Here is a 22,818-nt window from a genome sequence, read left to right as displayed (position 1 = left end):
TTTAAAAACTTTGATAAATCATTATCTCATTTTCATTAACAACAGTACACATTAACAGTTATCAAGAAAACTTCTGAAAAATATATAATTATTTTGAAATCGAAGAAGGATTGGAAAAACAATCTTTTAGACACCTTAAAGCATTCCTTTCTTTGCCAAGTCCATACAAATGACTGCATGAGAAATGTTTAAAACACTGGCTATACTTTCCCAAGTCTACTAATTATCAACACTATGGAGTGATTATTAACTAAATGTTTCCAAACTTTCAAAATCTCCAAGTAATAAAGAACTCTGTGACAACAGAAAAATTGTCCAGGATAAGACATCTTTTCTTTTCATTTGAAGGAGGGGGGGAAAGGTGTGATAAAGCAATGAACTTTAAGCCTTAGAAGTCAACTTGGCAGTTGCAGTGGCCTTTGATCACAGAACTAAGTATTATAGTCAATCTGACCTGAACTACTTCTGATAAAGCTGTTTCTGAATAGACATTCTGGCACTTTGTCAAATTGTAAAGTATTAAGAAACAAAGTCATTATTCTATCATGTGAAATCAATTATAGATGGACAGGTTTTTCTAACAAGTTTATTTAACCAATCAGAAGTCTGAATGTCATTAGAACTGGACTTTGCAAATAGCAAAGTCTCACAATTAGTTTTAAGACTCTGCAGCCAAGAAGGAAAGTTCTTCCAAGGCATTTAGGATTGGGACTCTCAAGAGAGCAAGAAGAATGTTTTTCATATTTCCTTGGCCAAGCAGAAAACCAGAGAAGAAAGTGAAATAAAGACTAAAAATGGATACAAAGATGCAAGGTTTTACTACAATCTAGGTATGTATCTTAATTATTTCCTGAAACTAACTAGATTAGAAATTAACATGGTCTGATTCTGAAAACAATTCTGCTTAATACCAGGTAGTTTCTACTGTAAATAAAGAAGTAGTTTGTGAACGGATTTACTACTATGTAGTTGGAGAATGGGGTGAAGGAAAAAACCAGTGATTCCTTTAAAAGGTAAAACATCTCTCTGAAAAAACGAAATAACAAAATTATAATACTCTAATTAGATTTTATTTGCATATATTGAGCAAAACAAGCCAGATAGGGCACAAACTATATGATTCTATATATTCACTCATAGGACATTAGGAACATACAAAACAGCTGGGTGCAATGGTGCACATCTGTTAATCCCAGGAACTTGGGAAGCTGAGACAGAAGGATCGAAAGTTCAAAGCCAGCCTCAGCCACTCACTGAGATGCTGTCTCAAAATGAAAAATAAAAAAGGGCTGGGGATGTGGGTCAGGGTTAGAGGACTCTGGATTCAATTCCTGGCACAAAAAAAAAAAAAAAAAAAAAAAAAAAAAAGGCAGAACAATGAATCACTGTAGAAATCAGAGGAGTGGTTGAATATGGAAGTGGGGATTGATTGCAGTGGGCATCAGGGAATCTTCTGGTGTGATGAAAATGTTCTATATCTTAACTGAGTTTTAGGTTATATTGGTGTATATTTTTATCAAAACTTGTTGAATTATTCATTTCAGATCTGTGAAAATTACTACACATAAACTTTCCATACTGAAAAAGTATACCCCTCTCCAAAACTGAAATAACTTTACACTAAGGCTTCTCTCAGTTGGATTTCTTCTTATAATGCAGAGACTTGAAAAAGTCCTAGGTTATTATTCTTTAGTATATGTACTAGCATTATTTTGTAGTTAAAAGTGTGTACTCTGGGGTTATGTAGCTCAATGGTTGAGTGCTTGCCTAGCATGCTTGAGGCCCTGGGTTCTATACCAAGGAAAGAAAGAGAGTATGAACGCTGAGTCAGACTTTGATGAGTTAGAATCCTACCATAGCCTCTTACTGAGTTACTTGGGAATATCAAAGTTCTCAGTGACCCAGGTTCCTAATCCATAAAATGGAGATAATAGCACCTGCTTAATGAAGTTGTCAGGAGGACTACATAAGGACTTAGAATAGTAAGCACTACATAAGTATTAGCTATTATTATTATTACCAAAATAACGAATTTATACTTGAGAGACTGTCATCTTGGTAATCCCAAAGCCAGGCAAGACTTTTTTTTTTTTTCAGGCAAGACTTTTAAAAGAGTAAAATTTTCATGGACGAGCACTATTCATTTAAAGTAATTATCTGCACAGAAGCCCTGGAAAATCTTTGGCTTTCTCATACAAGAGTGAGTCTCAAGTGACTACTCATGAACTTTTTAATTATCATTTAGTTCTTTAGAAGGTTCCTGACTCATGTCTGGAGCTGATTCTTCTTAATTTTTGCCTCAAAGAATTTCTAAGTATTAATGACAAACATACACAAAGGTTAAAAAGATAAATTTGTCACTTACTAAATCAGCATTCAAACCATCTGAAAACATTATCTTTCAAGATTTTCTATTTTCACTGGGTATTTAAAAACAGAGAAATCCTCTATAATTCTGTGCTCTAGGTGGCAGTGTATAGAATTTGTCAGTATTATGATACATTGAAATGGGTAGTCAACATGTACAAGATAAACAAGCAAAAGGTATAAGTTTATTCATCTTGGGGCTGGGGTTGTGGCTCAGTGGTGGAGCACTTGCCTGGCATGTGAGGCCCTGGGTTTGATCCTCATCTAAATAAATAAATAAATAAATAGATAGATAGATAGATAGATAAATAAATAAATAAATAAAATAAAACAAAGGTCCATTGACAACTAAAAAAAAATTTAAAAAGTTTATTCATCTATAAACATATGTAAGAATCTTACATGTGTTCTTTTTTCTGCATTAATTTCTAATTCAGGTGATGAAAACATATAATCAATACAAATATACAGTGATTTGAAAATTACATAGTTATATCAGGGATGAGAAGAGAAAATATATTAAATTATAAAGACAGGTAGACTTTAGAGTGAAATATTGTTTTTTATTTTAAAATTTTTATTTATTTATTTTTACAGATTGCATTTCGATTGTACACAACTTTTCATTTGTATGGCTGTACACGATGTAGAGTTACACCATTTGTGAACTCTTAATACAAAAATATAGTGAAATAAAACAAAAAGTAGACCTTAAGCAAATTTAAAAACTACAGAACTTTTAATCTACTACTCTGCCTATCAAGTATGATCTATAAGAAGAAATTTGAAAAGTGTGCAAGAGCAGCAGTAAGGGAGCTCTTCAAAACACATGTGGTTGGGCATGGTCGCGCGGGCCTATAATCCCAGAGACTTGGAAGGCTGAGGCAGGAGGATCATAACTTTGAGGTCAGGCTCAGGAACTGTGTCTCATTAAAAAAAATAAAAAAATAAAAATAAAAATAAAAAAAGAAAAAAACACATGTTGTAAGCCCCCCTGAGATTCTGATGCAGCAGGTCTACAGTGTCCTCGAGTGCGTTTTCCTTTGACAAAGCTCACTCAATGGTCTGTGCAGATTTCTGCCACTTTCAATTTCTGTCATTCTTGGATATATATTTTAATGCTTTATAAACAGTATAAAAATTTCACCACCACCAAAATAATATCCTTAAACTTTTAAATATTATTAAAGCTGACCATGCTTATTAACAGCCTATTTTCTAAAAAATGTGACTACTTTTCAAGGGAGAACTATAAATAAACTATCATAGAAAGATAGGCACTCAACTAATTTTGAGACTTTCAGGATGACTTGGAATTATTATCTACAACTTACTCTAGAACCAGTCTTTATTTTATTCATTTACCTTTTGAGGTTCTGAGGATCAAACCCAGGCCCTTAGACATTATCTTTTTTTTTTTTAAATTTTATTTTTAAAAAATATTTTGTTTTAGTTGTAAGTGGACATAATACCTTTATTTTCTTTTTATGTGGTGCTGAGGATCGAACCCAGGGCCTCACGTATCCTAGGCGAGTGCTCTACCACTGAGCCACAACCCCAGTCCCCGCTTGGACATATTAAGCAAGAACATTACCACTGAGCTTTAACACCAGTACTCATCATTTTAAATACAATCACATGCTGCACAGCGATGTTTTAGTCAATGGCGGACTACATATACCACGGTGGTCCCATAAGAGTATATCACTTACTGAAGTGATAAGCATATGATGTTTGCACAATAAGAAACTATCTAATCACACATTTCTCAAAAACTGGCCATGACATTAAGAGACATGATTATATTACATTTGACAAAAATGGTATTGTCTCTGCCATTATATTTCATGACATAGACAAAAAGGTAAATGGAGAAAGGATTAAGTTGTTGCCATACAGTTGTACTCTGATTACTTCACAAAGAATTTGTTCACTGCTATAATTGAAAGAAAGCAAGAAGTGTTTCTAGATATGTGATACAAGTCCATCTCCCTGAGCAGAACCTTCTTAAAGCTAGTATTCCAAACTACACCACATATTCCAAAATTAGTTTTGCCTAGTAATATAAAAATATTAGCTATATGTTTTTGAAAATAATGCTTCCCTAGTCATCTTACAGATTCTTCCCATTCATTACCTGGTTAAGTTTCTGTTTCCCTGAGCTGAACGCCTTGCTGCTCTGCTAATGACATCACCACATCTGTGGCAATGTCATAGAACACAGAAGTGTCTTCTATACATGCCAGAATAAGATTCACAGTTCATAATATGATATATCTCAAAATGACACTCACTTTCCTACATGAAACGGTATATGTGTGTGTGTGTGTGTGTGTGTATTTTTTTGTTTGGGTGGCAAATAGAGGACATGATAACGATAGGAGATTGACTGATATTTTCTGTCTCTAGATACACAGTCCTTAGCATTGCAGAAATGGTTTATAGTGCTCAGATATCTCTAAGTAAAGGACAAGTTTGGAAAAACCTCTATGGGAACTGGGGGGAGTCAGTGTGATTGTAGTTCCAGATAAAGCAGAGACAATACAGTTATAGCATTATTCCTTTATTTCCTATGCCATCCTGCAGAATATTTTCCATTGTTGCTTCAGGAAGCTTGGGTAGATATGGCAAAGAAAAATCCAAGGGAAATGGCTCCCCTAAATTCAGAGGAGCTAATCCAGGAATTTCTGTGCTAAGAATTTAAGGAAATACTTGAGCAATATACAAAGAGTATATACCTATATTTACACTCTCTCTCTCTCCTATATAAGTTTAGCCAGGCATAGTGGTATATGCCTGTAATCCCAGGTACTTAGGAGGATGAGGCAGAAGGATTATAAATTCGAGGCCAGCCTAAGCAACTTAGTAACTGTCTCAAATAAAAACTAAAAGCCAGGCATGGTGATACACATCTGTAATCCCAGCAACTTGGGAGGCTGAGGCTAGAAGATTGCAAATTCAAGGTCAGCCTAAGTAATTTAGCAAGATCCTGACTCAAAATAAAAATTAAAATAAAGTAAAAAAATCAAATATTTTTTTAAAAAAGGACTGGGGTCTGGGAATGTGAATCAGTGGTTGACAGTTTGCCTAGCATGCACAAGGTCCTGGATTCAATCTGCAGCACTGAAAATAGAAAAATATGCTATCACTCACGTGATAATCAACATAGTGATGTTTTCCAAAAGTTATAAGTACTACCGTATATTGGGAAAATAATTATGCCAAATGTGAAACCTTTTGAAGCAAACCAAGTAACAGATGGCATAATTTTATATGCCAAACTGCCTGACTTTTGAGATTTTTAAAAATGTATCATATGCCTTTTAATTTTTCTTAGAATTTAAATGTACTTTTTCCACCTCACAATAATTTTAACACTTCTACCAGTTTTATAGCTCCATATGGAGAAAAACAAATGATAAATACTTTGGATATAATTTTTTTTCCTGCAAAATCTGTATACCTAATGGTATACCTGATGGTTCCTTTAAAATTTAAAACACTGAAAGTTCTGTTTTAACACCTTATCTCCTCTATTTTCTACTTTTTGGCTTAGAGCTTTTCTGCCCTGACTCTTAAATATTTAACAACAAAGGTATACTCATGAAGCTGAATCTTTTTTCAACCTTTAAATTGCTTGCTTACCAGAGATTTCTCTTGTTTTTCATTCTAGGCTCTTCCCCTGGTCCCCCATGTAAATTTTGTATATAGGAGTTTGGAAGAGATTTAAGAACTGAGGCAGAATATCTTTGATGATACAAGGATATTCACATGGAGAACAAAATGAAACCAAAAACTCCATCCACTTCTATCTTTTATCATTTATCCCAATGTTCAAAATCCTACTTTCAGAAGAATAAAATCAGGATAGGCATCCCTTGTCACATATAGCAAAATAATCATATGTATATAAATGAACATGTATGTGTGCATATCTATTTATATGCATTTAAAAAATATAGTTAACACTCACATAATGTACAGAGCAGAACAGTTTAGACACAGAAAACAATATGTTGACAATATTATTACCAGGTTCAAGGCCTGGAAAATGCAGCTCACCAAATAAAAGTATTTCACCACAAGAAATCAATACTCTTCAAAGCTGATAAATCTTAATATCAATTGTACTTTTTTCCTTAATAAAGACTACAGGTAGGTTGATAGGGTAAAGAAGTACTTAAATACCAATTGGACTGCTATTAAGCTTACCTTACAGCTTTGAAAAACTCTGATTTCTTGTGTTTCAGTGGTGAGCTGCATTTCCTGAGTCTCAGCCAACTTCCCAGCAGGAATTCCAGTTTGATGAAGAATCAGCAAAAGGAAGCCCTCACTGAGACATACTGGTATCATTCACTGAGTGGAGACAGTGAAAGAGTAACATGTTTCTAAAGGCAACTTACGTTATTAACTTATATGCTAACATAGTAAATACGAATTTAACTCCTCAAGGTGGAAGGAACTTTCCTTGAAAAACTGCTTTTTCTACAAAGCATTTGGTTTTATTCTACTGTGTTTTAATGTGCCTACCTCTTTGCACTGATATTCATTCACCATAGCTGATCCCTTAAATGCTTTTTTAAAAAACAAAAAAACACCTTTTAATTTTGAGCACTAGTAATGATGAACCTTCTAGTAGTGATACTGAGATCTCAAAGCAGAAAAAAAAATTAATGAAATAACTGATCAATTTTTTGCATCACCTTTGTCAACTGGAATTGACTACCTCTTCGAGTACTGACAAAAAAATTTGGAAATATTGCTTCACATATACAGAAACATTTCTTTTAAACAAAATTTTGGAATGAATTAAGGCTTTTGAGAAAAACATGTTTTCTAAAATGTCTATGTATGTGTGGTTCTGGAGATTGAAATAGGGCCTCACACATGGTAAGCAAACAGTTTATCACTGAGTTATATTCCCAGCTCTTTAAAATGTCTTTTAACACAGTAGTTCACAAATAATCAATATCAGACCAAAGTTCTAAAAACTTTGACTTGGCACATTCCTATAAGCCCAGTGACTCAGGAGGCTGAGGTAGGAGAATTGAAAGTTCAAGGCCAGTCTTGGCAACTTGGTGAGTGAGACCCTGTGTCAAAACAAAAAATAAAAAGGGTAGGGACGTAGCTCAATGGTGAAGTAACCCTGGGTATTCCCTAGGACTAAAAATATGAAGAATAAAATAAAATAAAAACATCCTGAAATACATACTTTCACTAGTTATTTTGAATTATAAGGTTTATTGTATTTATTGTTAGAGTGACTATTGATAAGTTTATATTAGTTAAAATACAATAAAAACTTCAGTTTCTCAGTCATCTTAGCAACATTATCAATGTATAATAGCCACATATGGCTAGCAGATATTTTACAGAACAGCACAGATCTAGAGTATTTGTATCACTGCAAAAAATCTTAATGCACAGCATTATTCTAGATGAAGCACAGAAATAAAGAGACAGTTTGTTAAAGTTAAAAGGCCTTACCTGGTCTGAGGAGGTGTGGATGTGTAAAGGGGGTAGGCTGGCCTAAATATCGGTTTGGAATCCTCCTTTCTGGCACAGGCTGGAGGGAGTACCTTCGCTGTAAACATGACATGCATCCTGAAGAAAGAATAAAGAGGATAAAATAGAACAACAGATCTAGACAGGCTTCATGGTATTCGTGTGTTTATTACCAGCACTTTGGATGATTATAAAATGCACGTTAGCATTTCTTTCTCTTCTCTAGTGTGTATATGGCTCTTCCTCCATGTGAGAGCCTGTGTTGGGCCCTAGGAAAGCAGAAATGAGGTCACCTCTACTGGACCTCATGGAGACAGATATACACACACACACACACGTGTATGTATGTAAGATAAAGGTAGGAACAAGGTGAAGGAAGGGAACAAATAAAAAGCAAGAAAGGGGTTAGGAAGGCGTTCACATAAGTAGCTTCAGGCTGTGTCCTAAAATTTAGGAAAAGATAATTAACATTTTTTTAAACTGAGAATATTGTTAAGTATGAGAAAATATATACATGCTATCACATTTAATCTTGGGACATTATAGCCAGATAAGATAATGTATGAAAAATGCTTAATCATATAGCAGACAATAAACTTTAACATTAACTGAACAAAAACTTATTGAGCACAACCGGAACATATGCTGGGAAGACATGAGTTTAACCCCCAGTATAAAGAAAAAAAAAAGACCAGGGTCTTCAAATGACAAAAGAATGTACAGTCTATAAGTAGAGGTGAGACAAGGTGAGCAGAAACAGCACCATAATACGACATGATGAGTGAAGAAGTAGATTCAGATACAAGGTTTTTTTTTTTTTTTTTGGCGGGGGGGTGGATACTGGCGACTGAACACAGAAGCGCTTAACCACTGAACTACACCTCCAGCTCTTTTTGATTTTTTTCAATACTTTATTTATTTATTTATTTATTCATTCATTTTGGTGCTGGGGCTCAAACCCAGGGCCTCATGCATGCCAGGAAGATACTCCACCACTGAGCCAAATTCCTAGCCCCTTTTGATTTTTTTGTGTGGACCAGCCCACGTGGCCATATACAAGGTTTTTAAGAACACAAAGCTATACAGTGCCTAGATTTGGGTGCAATGACGAAAGGTACAGGTGCTCTGGGGAACACGGAAAAACACACAAAAGGTATTTGTGCAGAACTGCAGAAAAGGCAATGCCTACTCTGAAGGAGTGAGAAGGCATCACAAATGAGATTACAGAAGGCACTGTGTGTGCACAGGTGCTTGAATGTGAAAGGGTAGGACGACGGAAAGAGAAGATGGAAGAATGCACTAGTGCAACAGCATCTACTCCAGGGCAGGTCAGGGCTGCTAGAGGAAGATGAAAAGATCAGGAAGGTAGGCCCAGATCTTTAAAGGTTTTTGTATGGTAAATTAAGGAATCAGACTTTTTAAGTTCCACATGAAGTAGGCATTATTATTGTTATTTTATAAAAGAGGAATCTGACTTGGGAATAATTTGAAGAGGTCACGCAGTACTGGGGGACCTGAGGTTCAAACCCAGGTTTACTTAGCTCATAATTTCTGCATTCTTCCCTCTGCTCAACTGTTCAGTAGATCTTCTATTTTAATCCCAATAACACAATCAGTACTGTACAATCTCCCTGGAGCATACAATCAGCACACAGGCAGAACATGGTTAAGTATGGATCAAGTGGAAGATTTCTGTAGGAGCCATGAAGTATGAAAGATGTTATATGTATTTGGGAGAAAGTTAGGAATTTTAAATGTTCATTAAGAATTAAATTAAAAAGAAGAATCAATAACTGGGATAGATTCAACTAAATAGCTTTCTCTCAGCAAAGGAAACTATCAGCAATGCGAAGAGAGAGCCTAGAGAGTGGGAGAATATATTTGCCACTCATACTTCAGATAGAGCACTAATTTCCAGAATATATAAAGAACTCAAAAAACTCTACACCAAGAATACAAATAACCCAATCAACAAATGGGCTAAGGAAATGAACAGACACTTCACAGAAGAAGATGTACAAGCAATCAACAGATATATGAAAAAATGTTCAACATCTTTAGTAATAAGAGAAATGCAAATCAAAACTACACTAAGATTCCATCTCACCACAATTAGAATGGCGATTATCAAGAACACAAGCAACAATAGGTGTTGAAGAGGATGTGGGGAAAAAGGTACACTCGTACATTGCTGGTGGGGATGCAAATTAGTGCAGCCACTCTGGAAAGCAGTGTGGAGATTCCTTAGAAAACTTGGAATGGACCCACCATTTGACCCAGCTATCCCACTCCTCGGCCTATATCCAAAGGACTTAAAATCAGCACACTACAGAGATACAGCCACACCAATGTTCATAGCGGCTCAATTCACAATAGCCAGACTGTGGAACCAACCTAGATGCCCTTCAATTGATGAATGGATAAAGAAACTGTGGTATAATATATACAATGGAATATTACTCAGCTATAAAGAATAATAAAATTATGGCATTTGCAGGCAAATGGATGAAATTGGAGAATATCATGTTAAGTGAGATAAGCCAATCTCAAAAATCCAAAAGAGGAATGATCTCACTGATAAGTGGATGATGACACTTAATGGGGGGTGGGAGGGGGACAAGAATGGAGGAAGGAGAGACTGTATAGAGGGAAAAGAGAGGTGGGAGGGGTGGGGGGAAGAAAAAAAAATAACAGAATGAATCAAACATCATTACTCTATGTAAATGTATGAATATGCAAATGGTATGCTGTTACTCCATGTACAAACAGAAACAACATGTATCCCCCATTTGTTTACAATTAAAAAAAAAGTTAAATTATTTGAAGATTATTAAGAAAAATGGTAACTTGTTGAATGATAAAAGAAAATGGTACAGATTTCCTGGCAGAATGAAAATACAATTAAGAATACCAAAGCCAGGCACAGTGGTGCACACCTGTGATCCCAGCAACTCAGGAGGCTGAGGCAGGATTGCAAATTTGAGGCCAGCCTGGACAACTTATCGAGATCCTATCTCAAAAAAGAAACAAACAAAAAAGGAAACAATAATAAAAAACAAACTAAAAAGGGTTAGGGATGTAGCTCAGTTGTGGAGCACCCCTGGGTAACATCTCCAGTACTGAAAATAAAATTTATTTGCACTAAATACTATCCTTCCTTTGATTAATGCACCTATTCCATTACAAAAAAAAATTGTCTTAATGCTCCCACATGATTTTACTTCTGCAAAGGCTTGAATGGTAGCTCTAAAAAGATATATGAGTCATGGTCCTCAGAATCAGTGACTGTTTATTTCGAGTATTTATTTTTATTAAATTTTTTTAGTTGTCAATGGATCTTTATTTTATTTATTTATTTGCAGTGCTGAGAATCAAACCCAGGGCCTCACAGATGCTAGGCAAACACTCTACCACTGAGCTACAACCCCAGACTTACTTGGAGTCTTTACAGGTGCATTTAAGGATCTTCAGGTGAGAAGATCACCCTGGATTATTAAGGTAGGCCTTGAACCCAATGACAAATATCCTTACAAGATAAAGGAGAGGGAGATTTGAAACATAGAAGAGGATGGGATAGAAGAGGAGGAAGCAACACTGACCAGAGACTGAAGTGATGTAGCCAACATGCCAAAGAACATACACAGTCATCAGAAACTGGAGAGGCCAAGAACACATTGTCCCCTAGAGTCTGTGGTTGCGGGGGGAGCTGTACAGTCTTGCTGACACCCTGGTTTGGGACTTCTGGCCTCCAGAACTATAAGAGAATAAATTTCTATTGCTTTAAGCTGCCAAGTTTGTGGTAATTTGTTATGGCAGCCTCAGGGAACTAATTCATGACCTAGTAAGATTACAACTTGCAGTTTGAAAAACATGGCACTGTAAGACTATGTCTTTATATTATGGGGAGAGGGAGCAGAGGATTAATTTACTTAATCCTTATAGTTATGTAAGTACTATTTTTAAATAATTCAATAATTTTTTTATACCTTTATCTTATTTTTTATGTGGTGCTGAGGATGAAACCCAGGGTCTCACGTGTGCTAGGTAAGCACTCTACCACTGAGCCACAACCCCAGCCCGATTCTCAATAATTTTAAGAGTATTAAAGGATGCCCAGACCAATTCCTGCCCCACCAAACATGAGGTTCTTTACATTTCTGCTGGCAAACACCCAAAGAAATAACCTTCTTGAAAGCATGGCAGCCTTTGGCCCACTTAATTTTTAAATCATCTGCCCCTTGGCATTTGTATTTCTGGAAAGAAGAGAGAGCACAGGGAAGAGACATAGTGGTTTGTGCATGCATAAGAGCGTGTTGGTGGAGTGACAGGAATGGAGAAGTTATGAAGAACGGGGTGCCATTAGAGATTTAGCAGAACCGCCTCAGTAAACTTTTTTTTCTTCTGGCACTAGGTATTGAACTCAGGAGTGCTCCACCACGGAGCCACATCCTCAGTTCTTTTTATTTTTTGAGACAGGGTCTTGCTAAGTTGCTGAGGCTGGCCTCAAACTTGAAAGCCTCCTACCTCAGTCTCCCAAGTTGCTAGGATTACAGGTATCTGCCCACATGCCCAATGCAAACAAAGTCTTGTTTGAATCACAACTCACACCATCTGGGATACAGCTTCACTTTCCCTTATTAAAACAAATAGTAGAGGCACGGGATACCTGATGCTTTCAAAGCACAGTAGGCCAATTATTATCCATAACAGTGACCTGATAATTCCTAAAATCTATTCAGTTTTTTATTATATTCCATAAAGTGTTCAAAGCATTCTGAATGTATTAATTTACTTAATTCTTATAGTTATGTAAGTACTATTTTTAAACCAATTTTTGAACTAGTAACACTTTCATGTATGTCAAAATTTAGAAGAGGCAGAAAGGATTTATGGGGCAAAGTCTTCCTCTCACACCAATCCCCAAGATACCCCATTCCCTTCCCTAGAAGCAGCCAGGATTATCATTTTTTTCTGTTATACTTCCCAAACTAATTTATCCACATGAAACTAAAGCTACCTACTGATATTCCTTTCTTTTTTCATTTTTTTTTTTTTTTTTTCCCGGTGCTGGGGATTGAACCCAGGGCCTTATGCTTGCGAGGCAAGCACTCTACCAACTGAGCTATCACCCCAGCCCTGATATCCTTTTCTTTAAATAATCACAGTATTCCATGTTTGAGGTAGAAATGATTACAGAATTTTCCCTTTAAAGAGGAGAAAGAAAACACAGAAAGGTCGAGTATCCTGCTTTAGACTGAACTACTAAACTGGAAAATGGATTTGAACAACAATCTATTTCTACTAGCTACCACTAGTCTACACAGTCTCCATTATCATTTCATCAGTAAAGTAAGTGAATATAAAAAGTTAACCCATTCCCACCCTCTCTTCCTTCTGTGCTCAGATGAAATGACACTAGCTTACCAAACCTTTTCTTTCTTTTCTTTTTTTGGTACCAGGGATTGAACCCAGAGGCACTTAACCACTGAGACATATCTCCAGCCATTTTTATTTAGAGACAGGGTCTCACTGAGTTGCGTAGCTCCTGGATTTTTTTTTTTTTTTTGTGGTGCTGGGGATTGAACCCAGGGCCTTGTGTGTGCAAGGCAAGCACTCTACCAACTGAGCTATCTCCCCAGCCCAGCTCCTGGATTTTGCTGAACTCACGATCGTCCTGCCTCAGTCACCTGAGCCACTGGGATGACAGGTGTGCACCACCACGCCTGGCTACCCAAAACTTCTATTTGGGCCAACTACCCCAAGCTGAGGAAGCTTAACTCTTAAATTCAAAGCAAACACATAATACTTTAGAGTGAGACATAGTTTATTCCCAGTAAACTGAAGTCCTGATAATCTTTTACTTATATTCAAGTAAGCAGATCTTTTACCCAAGGGCATATAAATAGTAGCAAAAAATATGTCACATTCTACTTCTAAAACATGCAATTAATTCTCATGGGCTATATGGCCTGCACAGAAACATGCAATTAATTCTTGACACTATTTCTTTGGGCCCTCCTTAGTTTGCCTGGACTGAGGCAATACTCTCCTCACTGGTCTGCCTGTCTTAGTCTTGCCTCTTCAAGTTCATCTTCTATACGTTACACTATTTCCAAAGTGATCTTTCTAGTCCTTTGCTTTGGGCTGAAGGTATAGTTTAGCAGTAGAGCACTGTAGTTCTTTGCCTCAAACTCTTTAAAGGTTTGCCAGTCAATTCATGTTTAAATTCCAGGATGTCTTTAAATTCTCTAACAGTATAAGCTTTCTAACAGTATAGCTCATATCAATAGTATAAGCTTAAATCCTTCTACCTTTCAGAAAAAGCTTCAAACTCTTTAGCTTAGTTCCTTTCATGGTCCGGATACTAGATGAGACTAAAACATCACTGAAGTTGCACTAAGCTACATGAAGATGCCCAGCAAATCATTCTGTATCATAATAGCATTTAGCTGGCATTTAGCTTCAAAAATACAGTTGTTGGGTTGGCGATATAGCTCAGTTGTTGGAATGCTTGTCTCACATCCACAAGGCCCTGGGTTCAATCCCCAGCAAAAAACACACACACACACACACACACACACACATACACACAGTTGTCGAGGTCTAAAATGGACTTTGCCTGCTTCTTTTACTACACAACTTCTAAAATTCAGATCAAACATCACTTAGGCAGGAAGCCTTCTCTTATACTCCCAACCTTACTGCTATTGATGCAGATGTTGTCCTGAGATGCTTATATATGCTTATTTCTATTGTAATGCCTACCACTTTGCACATAATTCCTAGTTTGCGGGCCTACTTTAAATTTTTGGAAGGCAGTTATCACCTATTATTTGACTTTGTTTTCCTATAATTGGATTTAAAATGCATTTATTTTGAAGGTAAAAAGCCAATCAGCCTGGCTTCTGATTAGGTGCAGGAAATAAAGACAAAAGAGGACGATTCCTAGAATTTGGGCCTGAACAGTGGGTACAAAGTGCACCATTAAATGAAGCAGGAAAGTATATCACGATACAAGTGTCAAATAGAAAGTCTTTACTTCAGAAGGAAGAGTGACAGGCTAGATAATAAATAAACTAAGGTGTCAGAAGCACATAGGTGGTATCTGAGCCCTGGGACTAGATACTACTTAGGGAGACTGAGTGAAGTTTGGCACTATAAAATTTTAAGGAAGAAAATTAGAAGACTATGGTATTTAGAAAGTTAAAGAAACAAAGGTATGTTTAAAAAGAGGAAGGGCTTAAACTGTGGCAAGCACGTCAAAATATGAGAAAGCCAAAAGGACTGTTTTTGGACAGTGATAAGTGTTTTTTTTTTTTAAATTCTTTTCATACATGTATATAGGGTAATAACATGTGTCTCAATCTACCACTCTTCCCATTCCCACCCACCCCACCCCTTCCCTCACTCCCCTCAGTGCAATCCAAAGTTCCTTCATTCTTCCCTACCCATTCCCGACTATGGATCAGCATCCAGCATCCGCTCATCAGAGAAAACATTTGGCCTTTGGTTTGAAGTATGAGTTCCTTAAGAGCAGAATTTTCCATTTTCTTTCTATTTTGGGTGGGGACGGTACTGTGGATTGAAACCAAGGGCACTTTATCTTTTAAGTCTTAAACTTTTGATCCTCCAGCATCAGCCTCCCAAGCTCCTGGGATTATAACGAGGTGTGTGCCACTGTGCCTGAAAGAATTTTCAATTTTCTAACTATGCTCCATACCAGTGGTTCTCAATTTGTTTGTGGATGTCGAAAACCTAAACTCTTAAGTCTTGATCTAAGAAATGCAGAAGGCAAGGTGCTGCATGCCTGTAATCCCAGCAACTTGGGAGGCTGAGGCAGTAGAATTGCAAGTTCAAAAGCGAGCCTCAAGCAATTTAGTGAGGCCCTAAGCTACTTATCAAGATCCTGTCTCAAAATAAAAAAAGAGCTGGGGATATGGCTCAGTGGTTGAGCACCTCTGTGTCAAACCCCTGGTATCAAAAAAAAAAAAAAAAAAAAAAAAAAAAAAAAGAAGAAATGCAGTAGAGTAGAAATAGCAGCATTTGGAAATAACATTGAAGTTTAAATATCAGTTTTCACTAACAAATTACATAGCTTTAGGCAAATTATCTCTCAGAAACTTGGCTTATGGGTACAAAATATTTATTTTGCTGAAATGCTACATCAGTTAAATGAGAAACTGCATGAAAATCATTTGGAGCAGTATAAGCAGGTGCTCAAATGGTGTTCAATATTATTGTTTTCAAAGGCAGGCAAATATAATCACATATGTGCTATACAAAAATACATGTAAGAACACACGCTGGAGAGAATTCAAATTACTTGAGTTTTAAGCATTTCACAATGCTTCTTGACAACCAGCAAAGAAAAAAAAAAATGTAGAGCAAAAATATATTCAGATCTGGCAAAAAGCTGAGAAAAACTGCCTAGAAACACACTACATTTTTCTATTTTATTAGAGTATAGTTTAACTGAGCTGCTTATAAATGTAATGGAAAGGAAAACATAAAAACAGAGAAGGAAAGAAAGATCGCTATGGAGAATTTTCTGGGACAATAAAATGGGCAAGAATAGAAAGTCTTTTTAATTCAGGTCTAGTTTGTTAATTTAAATTGTCCCAAAAGAAAATCAACTTTGGTCTAATTTGCTTCTAACTGGGCTCTCTAATTCCATTTTCCCACATGCCACTGATCCATTAAAAAAGCAAATCAGGGCTGGGGATGTAGCTCAGTGGTTAGAGCCCTTGCCTAGGATATGTGAGGCTCTGGGTTCAAATGTGGGAAGTGGGGGAGAAAATCAAACATTAAGCCTGAATATCCAACCCTCCTTCAATACTTCCAGGGTATTGAAATAGCCCCAAAGTACAAAAACCTAAAATGTTCATTGGCTGACTCTTTTTTTTTTTTTTTTTTTTAAATGTAGAGGCACTTTACCACTGAACTATATTCTTGGCCTTTTTATTTTCTTCTTTTGAGACAAGGTCTCACTAAGTTGCTGAGGCTGGCCTTGCACTCGTGATCCACCTGTCTCAGTTTCCTGAGTTCCTGGGATTACAGATGTATACCAGCATATCCAGTGGCACTTTGCCACTCAGTCCTATTGTCATTGCCTCAGAAGCCTTCTAAAGTAGTTCTCTGCCCCCATCATATTGCCTTTTATTTCTTTGGTAGTATATTTCACATTATCTCAACATTTTTTTTGGAGGTGGGTACCGGGGATTGAACTCATGGGCCTACTGAGCCACATCCCCAGCCCTATTTTGTATTTTATTTAGAGACAGGGTCTCACTGAGTTGCTTAGCACCTTGCTTTGCTGAGGCTTTAAACTTGCAATCCCTGTCTCAGTCTCCAAGCTGCTGATCACAGGTGTATGCCACCACGTACGGCTCAAGTTATGAGGTTTACTTATTAATTGTATTGTTATGATCTGGATGGGAGATATCCCCCAAAAGCTCAAGATTTGGAGGAGAAATGATTGGGTTATAGCTTTAACCTAATCAGTGAATCAATCCCTGATAGGATCAACTGAGTAGTAACTGAAGGCAGGCTGGAAGAAGTGGTTGATTGAGGGCCTGGCTATGGGGTATATATTTTGTATCTGGAGAGCAGAGTCTCTCTCTCTGATTCCTAATCACCACAAAGGCCGCTTCCCTCCATCGCATACTTCTGCCATGATGTTCAGCCTCACCTTGAGCGCTGAGGAATGGAGCTAGCCTTCAATGGACTAAGACCTCTGGAACCCTGAGCCCTCCTTGTCTACAGTTGTTCTGGGCAGTCCTTTTAGGCAAAAGCTGACTAAAATACCCTCTATTGTAAGTACCATGAAAGTTGGTGCCTTTTGTTCAATACTGTTATCAACAATGGCTAAATTTTTTTTTGCCTTGAACAAAGTAGGTGTTATACTGAATATATAAATTATATTGAATACATAAACAACTAACTTCCAAAATCTTTAACTACATATTTCATAGTATTAAACTTTTTTTTTTTTTTTTTTTTATACCAGGGATTGAACCCAGGGGTGTGCTTAACCACTGAGTCACATCCCCAGCCCTTTTTATTTTGAGACAGGGTCTCGCTAAGTTGCTGAGGCTGGCTTTGAACTTCCAATCCTCCTGCCTCAGCCTCCCATGCCAATGGGATTACAGGTCTGTACCACCATAGTAAACTTTAAATGGGTAAAGATACCATCTCAAAAGACGCACCATTGACATGCACTTTCTCCAGGAGTCTTCCTTAACATCCTAGTCTGGGATCCATGTCTCTTACTCAGTTGTTTATTAGCCAGTGCTTCTTCCATCATCGCCTTTATTATATTGTAACTGAATCACCTGTTTATATCTTCTACTGAACTGTAAATCTCAACTAAAATAAATGTCAACTACTTGAAATCTTTTTTTCACATAGTTCATTAATTGATTTTTTTCTAAACCAAAACATGGAAGAAACAGAAAGTAAGGCTCAGTAATCCAGAGGTCATATTACATAATGCTATGGTCATTAGAAAAAGGTCCTATTGGTTTATGACACATTGTTTGGGGCCTCTGGGGAAATACAGCAGAAACAGTGCAGAAGCTTCAGGATGGTCTGGCATGTCTCTAACCTAGCTCAATTTGGAAGTTCCAGTCCCTACTCCTACCCCAGAATGACACCATAATGCAGCCCTCTCTGACATAAACTTATAACTCTGCTTGCCACATAATCAGACTCCTAATGTCTCCTAGGAGTGGCCCATGGTAGTAATATTGCCTTTAATGTAAAATGTGCCTTTTTGCAGTCACTGCCTCTACCACCAACAACAGAGCCTGGGCTTCGAGGAAACAACAGTGCTCACTATCCAGTGTTTTGTTTCCAATAATCTGTTAAAACATGGTGGACTACTATGAAGTTCTCGGAGTACAGAGATATGCTTCACCCGAGGACATTAAAAAAGCTTATCGTAAAGTGGCACTTAAATGGCACCCTGATAAAAATCCAGAAAATAAAGAAGAAGCAGAGAGAAAATTCAAAGAAGTAGCGGAGGCATACGAGGTATTATCAAATGATGAAAAACGGGACATTTATGATAAATATGGCAAGGAAGGATTAAATGGTGAAGGTGGAAGTCATTTTGATGATGAATATGAGTATGGCTTCATATTCCGTAAGCCAGATGATGTCTTTAAAGAAATTTTTGGGGAAAGGGACCCATTTTCATTTCACTTCTTTGAAGACTCACTGGAGGACCTTTTAAATAGTCCAAGAAGTTTCTATGGGAGCAGAAGAGGTGCAGAATGCTTTTTCTCTACTGCCAGTGAACATCCAATTTCTGAGAGATTTTCTTTCTATGATGCAGGATATACACCATATAATTTACTGGGGCCTGAGGGCCTTCCTTCATTCTCTTCCATGGCATTTGATGATAGTGGGATGGGCAGCTATATATCTGTTACAACTTCAGGCAAAAGAATTAATGGCAGAAACATTAATACAAACAAAATTTTTGAGAACGATCAAGGAATAGAAGACATACAAGATGATAGTGAGTTGAAATCCTTCTTTGTAAATGGTGTAGCAGATGAAGAAAGCTTTCCAGAAGAATGCAGCTGCAGTAGACAGTCATTTAACAATTACTCACCTAATTTCTATAGCACGAAACATGCATCTCAATATACTTTTGTGGACAATGATGAGCAAGGTATACCTTGCATTACCAGCAACTGGGATCCCTCTATTTTCTCAGCAGGATTCAAAGAAGATGGTAAGAGGAAAAAAAAGAAGCACAAAGAAGTGCAGAAAAAGAAGTCAACCAAAAGGAATCTCTAAACTGACTTTAGACACATTATGTTCATATAACATTTGAACATGACTCTGTGTGTTTTGGTTAATTACAGAGGTTTATAGATAACATTTGTTTAATACTATCCAAGGTTTTTAACCTTTTAAGCAGGTTTACGAACATTTGGTCTGTAGTTTGGATTAGGTATGTCAGAAAAAGATGAGCTTATGGTAACATGGTGATGATAAAACTTTGGAAAATCAAAAACATTTATTTTTTATTTGAGCTGTTTGCATATAGAATTTCTCTTCACTAGAGTTTATAACCTATTTCACTCCTTTTATCTAATTAAAACCACTATACAAACTTCTGAAACACGTATAGCATTAGGGGATAAAAATGTATTAAGATACATAGGTTCAGACTATATACTTATTCATGAAATGCCTTTTTTCCAGGGGAGACAGTGCATTTTATACATAACAAAGATAACTACAAATTAAAGTATAACAGTATCTTCTTAGGGGTTGAAATAGTCATTTATATTTGTACACACGTTCACACCTGTATTATTCACAATAACCAAGAGGAGGCAGTAACCCAAATATCCATCACAGATGAATGGATAAAATATGGTGTGTACATGCAAATAACATTCAGCCTTAGAAAGAAAATGTGTCATATGCTACAACTTGGATGAGTTTTCAGGACATTATGTTAACTGAAATAAGTCAGTCACTCAAAGATAAATACTGTATGATTCACTTAGATAACATATCTAAGGTAGTACAATTCATAAAGAAAGTAGGATGTTGGTTACCAGGGATTGGGAGGAAAGGGAAAAAGAGGAGTTTATGGTCATGGAATTTCAGATTTGCCAGATAAAAATATTCTGAAGACGTTTCACAACAATGTGAATATACTTATATAACTAAAGAGGATATTTAAAAGCGGTTAATACAGTAAATCTTATGTAAAATGTATTTTAATCAATTTTTTTTTTCCTTTTTTTTTGGTACCCAGGATTGAACCTAGGTGCCTTCAACCATTGAGCCACATCCCCAGATAGCTTCTTAAAATTTTGAGACATTGTTTTGCTAAGTTGTTGCAGCTGGCTTTGAACTTGTGATCCTCATGCCTCAGTCTCCTGAGCCACTGGGATTACAGGCATGCACCACTGCACCTGGCCACAATTTTTTTTTATAAGCCCAAGGTTTCTTTCCACAGTATTTACAATCTGGCTGAATCATATATGGCAACCTATCATTCATTCACTTCTATTTTCATTTGAAGTGTGTACATAGAATCAACAAACTCATTACTCTAAAATACTACCTACAGCCTTTTAATTTAGGGTCATGCTGGGAGAAAACAGATGAGTCACAAATATATCAGATATCAAGCAAGCAGTGTGAGGTAATTATTTGCATATATTTGCTTCCTTCTAAATGAGTTAACTTTGATTTCAACACTATTTGTAGCTTTCTATAATGACTTCATTTTCAAAATATATTGTTTCTCAATCTTTTTTTTTTTCCCCCAGCAGCATTTTTTGAGTACCTGCTATTTGTCAGACAGTGTGCTAGGTTCTTGGGGTATAACAGTGAACAAACAACAAAAATCTCAGCTTTTACAGTTACAAACAATAAACAAATATTAAAATACAGTCTGCTTGGGTGTGGTGACACATGTCTGTAATCCCAGGGACTTGGAAGGCTGAGGCAGGAGGATCACAAATTCAAAGCCAGCTTCAATAATTCTGTGAGGCCCTCAACATCCTAGTGAGATCCCATTTCAAAATAAGAAATAAAAAGTTGTGGGGATGTAGCCTAGTGTTAAAGCACCTCTGGGTTCAATACCTGATACCCACCCCCACAAAAAAAAATCGTCAGACTGGGCTACTGCACCCAATTCACAACTTTTTTTAGGTCTAAAAATTTGGGATATATGAATTGTAATTTTAGCTAAAGTAGCCAGGGAAAGTGGTTACATTCAACATGCAAAGGAAGTCAGGGTATCTGGTTAAAGAGAATTCCAGACAAAAGGAAGTAGTAAGTGCAATATTCCTAAGGCAGCTCCATAAGATGCATTAGAGAAGATGAATGTGTCAGATTAAAACAGCAAACAGATGAAGTTAGAAAGGCAGAAAGGTTGAAAGGAAGTTAGATAATGCAGAGACCTCTAGATCACAGTGTGCACAATGGCTACCATACACAGGATAGGAAGCCACTGGAGGTTTTGAGAAAAAGAGTGACATAATGTGACATATTTTAATAAGACCCCTCTGGCCGCTGTTGAATATAAACTCAAAGTAAGCATGGAAATCACACTATTGCCCTAAGTAAGAAATTATAGTGGTTTGATCCAGGTTGGTGGCAAAGAATGATAAAAATTTGGGATGTTCAATAGGTAGAGTCAAACAGTAATATGCCAACAATTTGGGGACATGATAGAAGAGGATGACAGGGTTTTTGGCACAATGCAGCAAGTGGAAGAATGGAATTGTCATTCGCTGAGATAGGATTGCAAGTTGTTAAGTTTTGGATATGCTACATTTGAGATGCTTGAATTTAATAAGCACTGGAAAGAATTTCCTGCATTGTAATTGTATTACAATTATTTGCCTAAGCCATCTCCTGTGAAAGCAGCTGTTTTTTTCACTCAGGGTTCATATTTGGTGCTCAATGTTTGTTGAGTGAGTTATTATCTGCAAACAGGTTTTTAAAAATACTGTCTTCTTGGGCTGGGGTTGTGGCTCAGTGGTAGAGTGATTCCCTAGCACATGTGAGGCACTGAGTTCAATTCTCACTACCACACAAAAATAAATAAAACAAAGGTCCACTGATAACTAAAAAAAAATTTTCAAAATACTGTCTTCAATATTTTCAGTATTTGCCTTTCCCATGTTAGACTTAAAGATATATTTTAAATGATTTACTCTTTTAAAATATAACAAATTTATGCATCACTAGTGCCTTATTTTGTCCTTAGATGACTGGATGGTGCTAACAGCGTAGTTCATCTAATGAAATCTCTTAATTAGGTTTGCACATTTGGGATTGGGGGTGTAGCTCAGTGGTAGAGCCAGTGTTTGGCTTGCATGAGGTCCTGGGTTCAATTACCAGTGCATGCACACGCACACACACACAAAGTGAAAAATACAATAAATTCACTTTAGGTATGCATGC

General features: G+C 36.7%; 2 protein-coding genes across 6 annotated transcripts in view; one reads left to right on the top strand and one right to left on the bottom strand.

The window, feature by feature from the left end:
* Positions 1-22,818, bottom strand: part of XPNPEP3 (X-prolyl aminopeptidase 3) — a 60,887-nt gene that overhangs the window by 35,930 nt on the left and 2,139 nt on the right. For 2 of the 3 annotated variants that reach the window (XM_079140791.1, XM_079140792.1), the window contains exon 2: positions 7,855-7,971. In XM_079140791.1, the coding sequence (XP_078996917.1) occupies positions 7,855-7,971 (117 nt within the window). Of the gene's footprint in view, positions 1-6,579; positions 6,719-7,854; positions 7,972-22,818 lie in introns of those variants that run through there. The other variant, XM_079140793.1, reaches the window with a different exon arrangement.
* DNAJB7 (DnaJ heat shock protein family (Hsp40) member B7) lies at positions 696-20,826 on the top strand. Of its 3 annotated transcripts, none has more exons than XM_079140806.1 (3): positions 696-830; positions 11,235-11,370; positions 18,650-20,826. In XM_079140806.1, exon 3 carries the CDS (start codon positions 18,742-18,744, stop codon positions 19,675-19,677), a length of 936 nt encoding a protein of 311 aa, XP_078996932.1. In that variant the 5' UTR covers positions 696-830; positions 11,235-11,370; positions 18,650-18,741; the 3' UTR covers positions 19,678-20,826. The 3 variants fall into 3 exon arrangements, with proteins under 3 accessions (XP_078996932.1, XP_078996933.1, XP_078996931.1); XM_079140805.1 differs by lacking the exon at positions 696-830 and adding an exon at positions 7,978-8,230 and having other exon boundaries at positions 11,235-11,916; XM_079140807.1 differs by lacking the exon at positions 11,235-11,370 and having other exon boundaries at positions 705-830.

The sequence above is a fragment of the Sciurus vulgaris genome, assembly GCF_902686455.1.
Source record: "Sciurus vulgaris genome assembly, chromosome: 5".
Lineage (NCBI taxonomy): Eukaryota > Metazoa > Chordata > Mammalia > Rodentia > Sciuridae > Sciurus > Sciurus vulgaris.
The sequence above is the reverse complement of the archived record's forward strand: the minus strand, read 5'-3'. Positions and strand labels throughout refer to the sequence as shown.

Excerpts from the sequence above, each read along its gene's own strand:
- DNAJB7 (XM_079140806.1), top strand. The coding sequence starts at position 18,742 with ATGGTGGACTACTATGAAGTTCTCGGAGTACAGAGATATGCTTCACCC.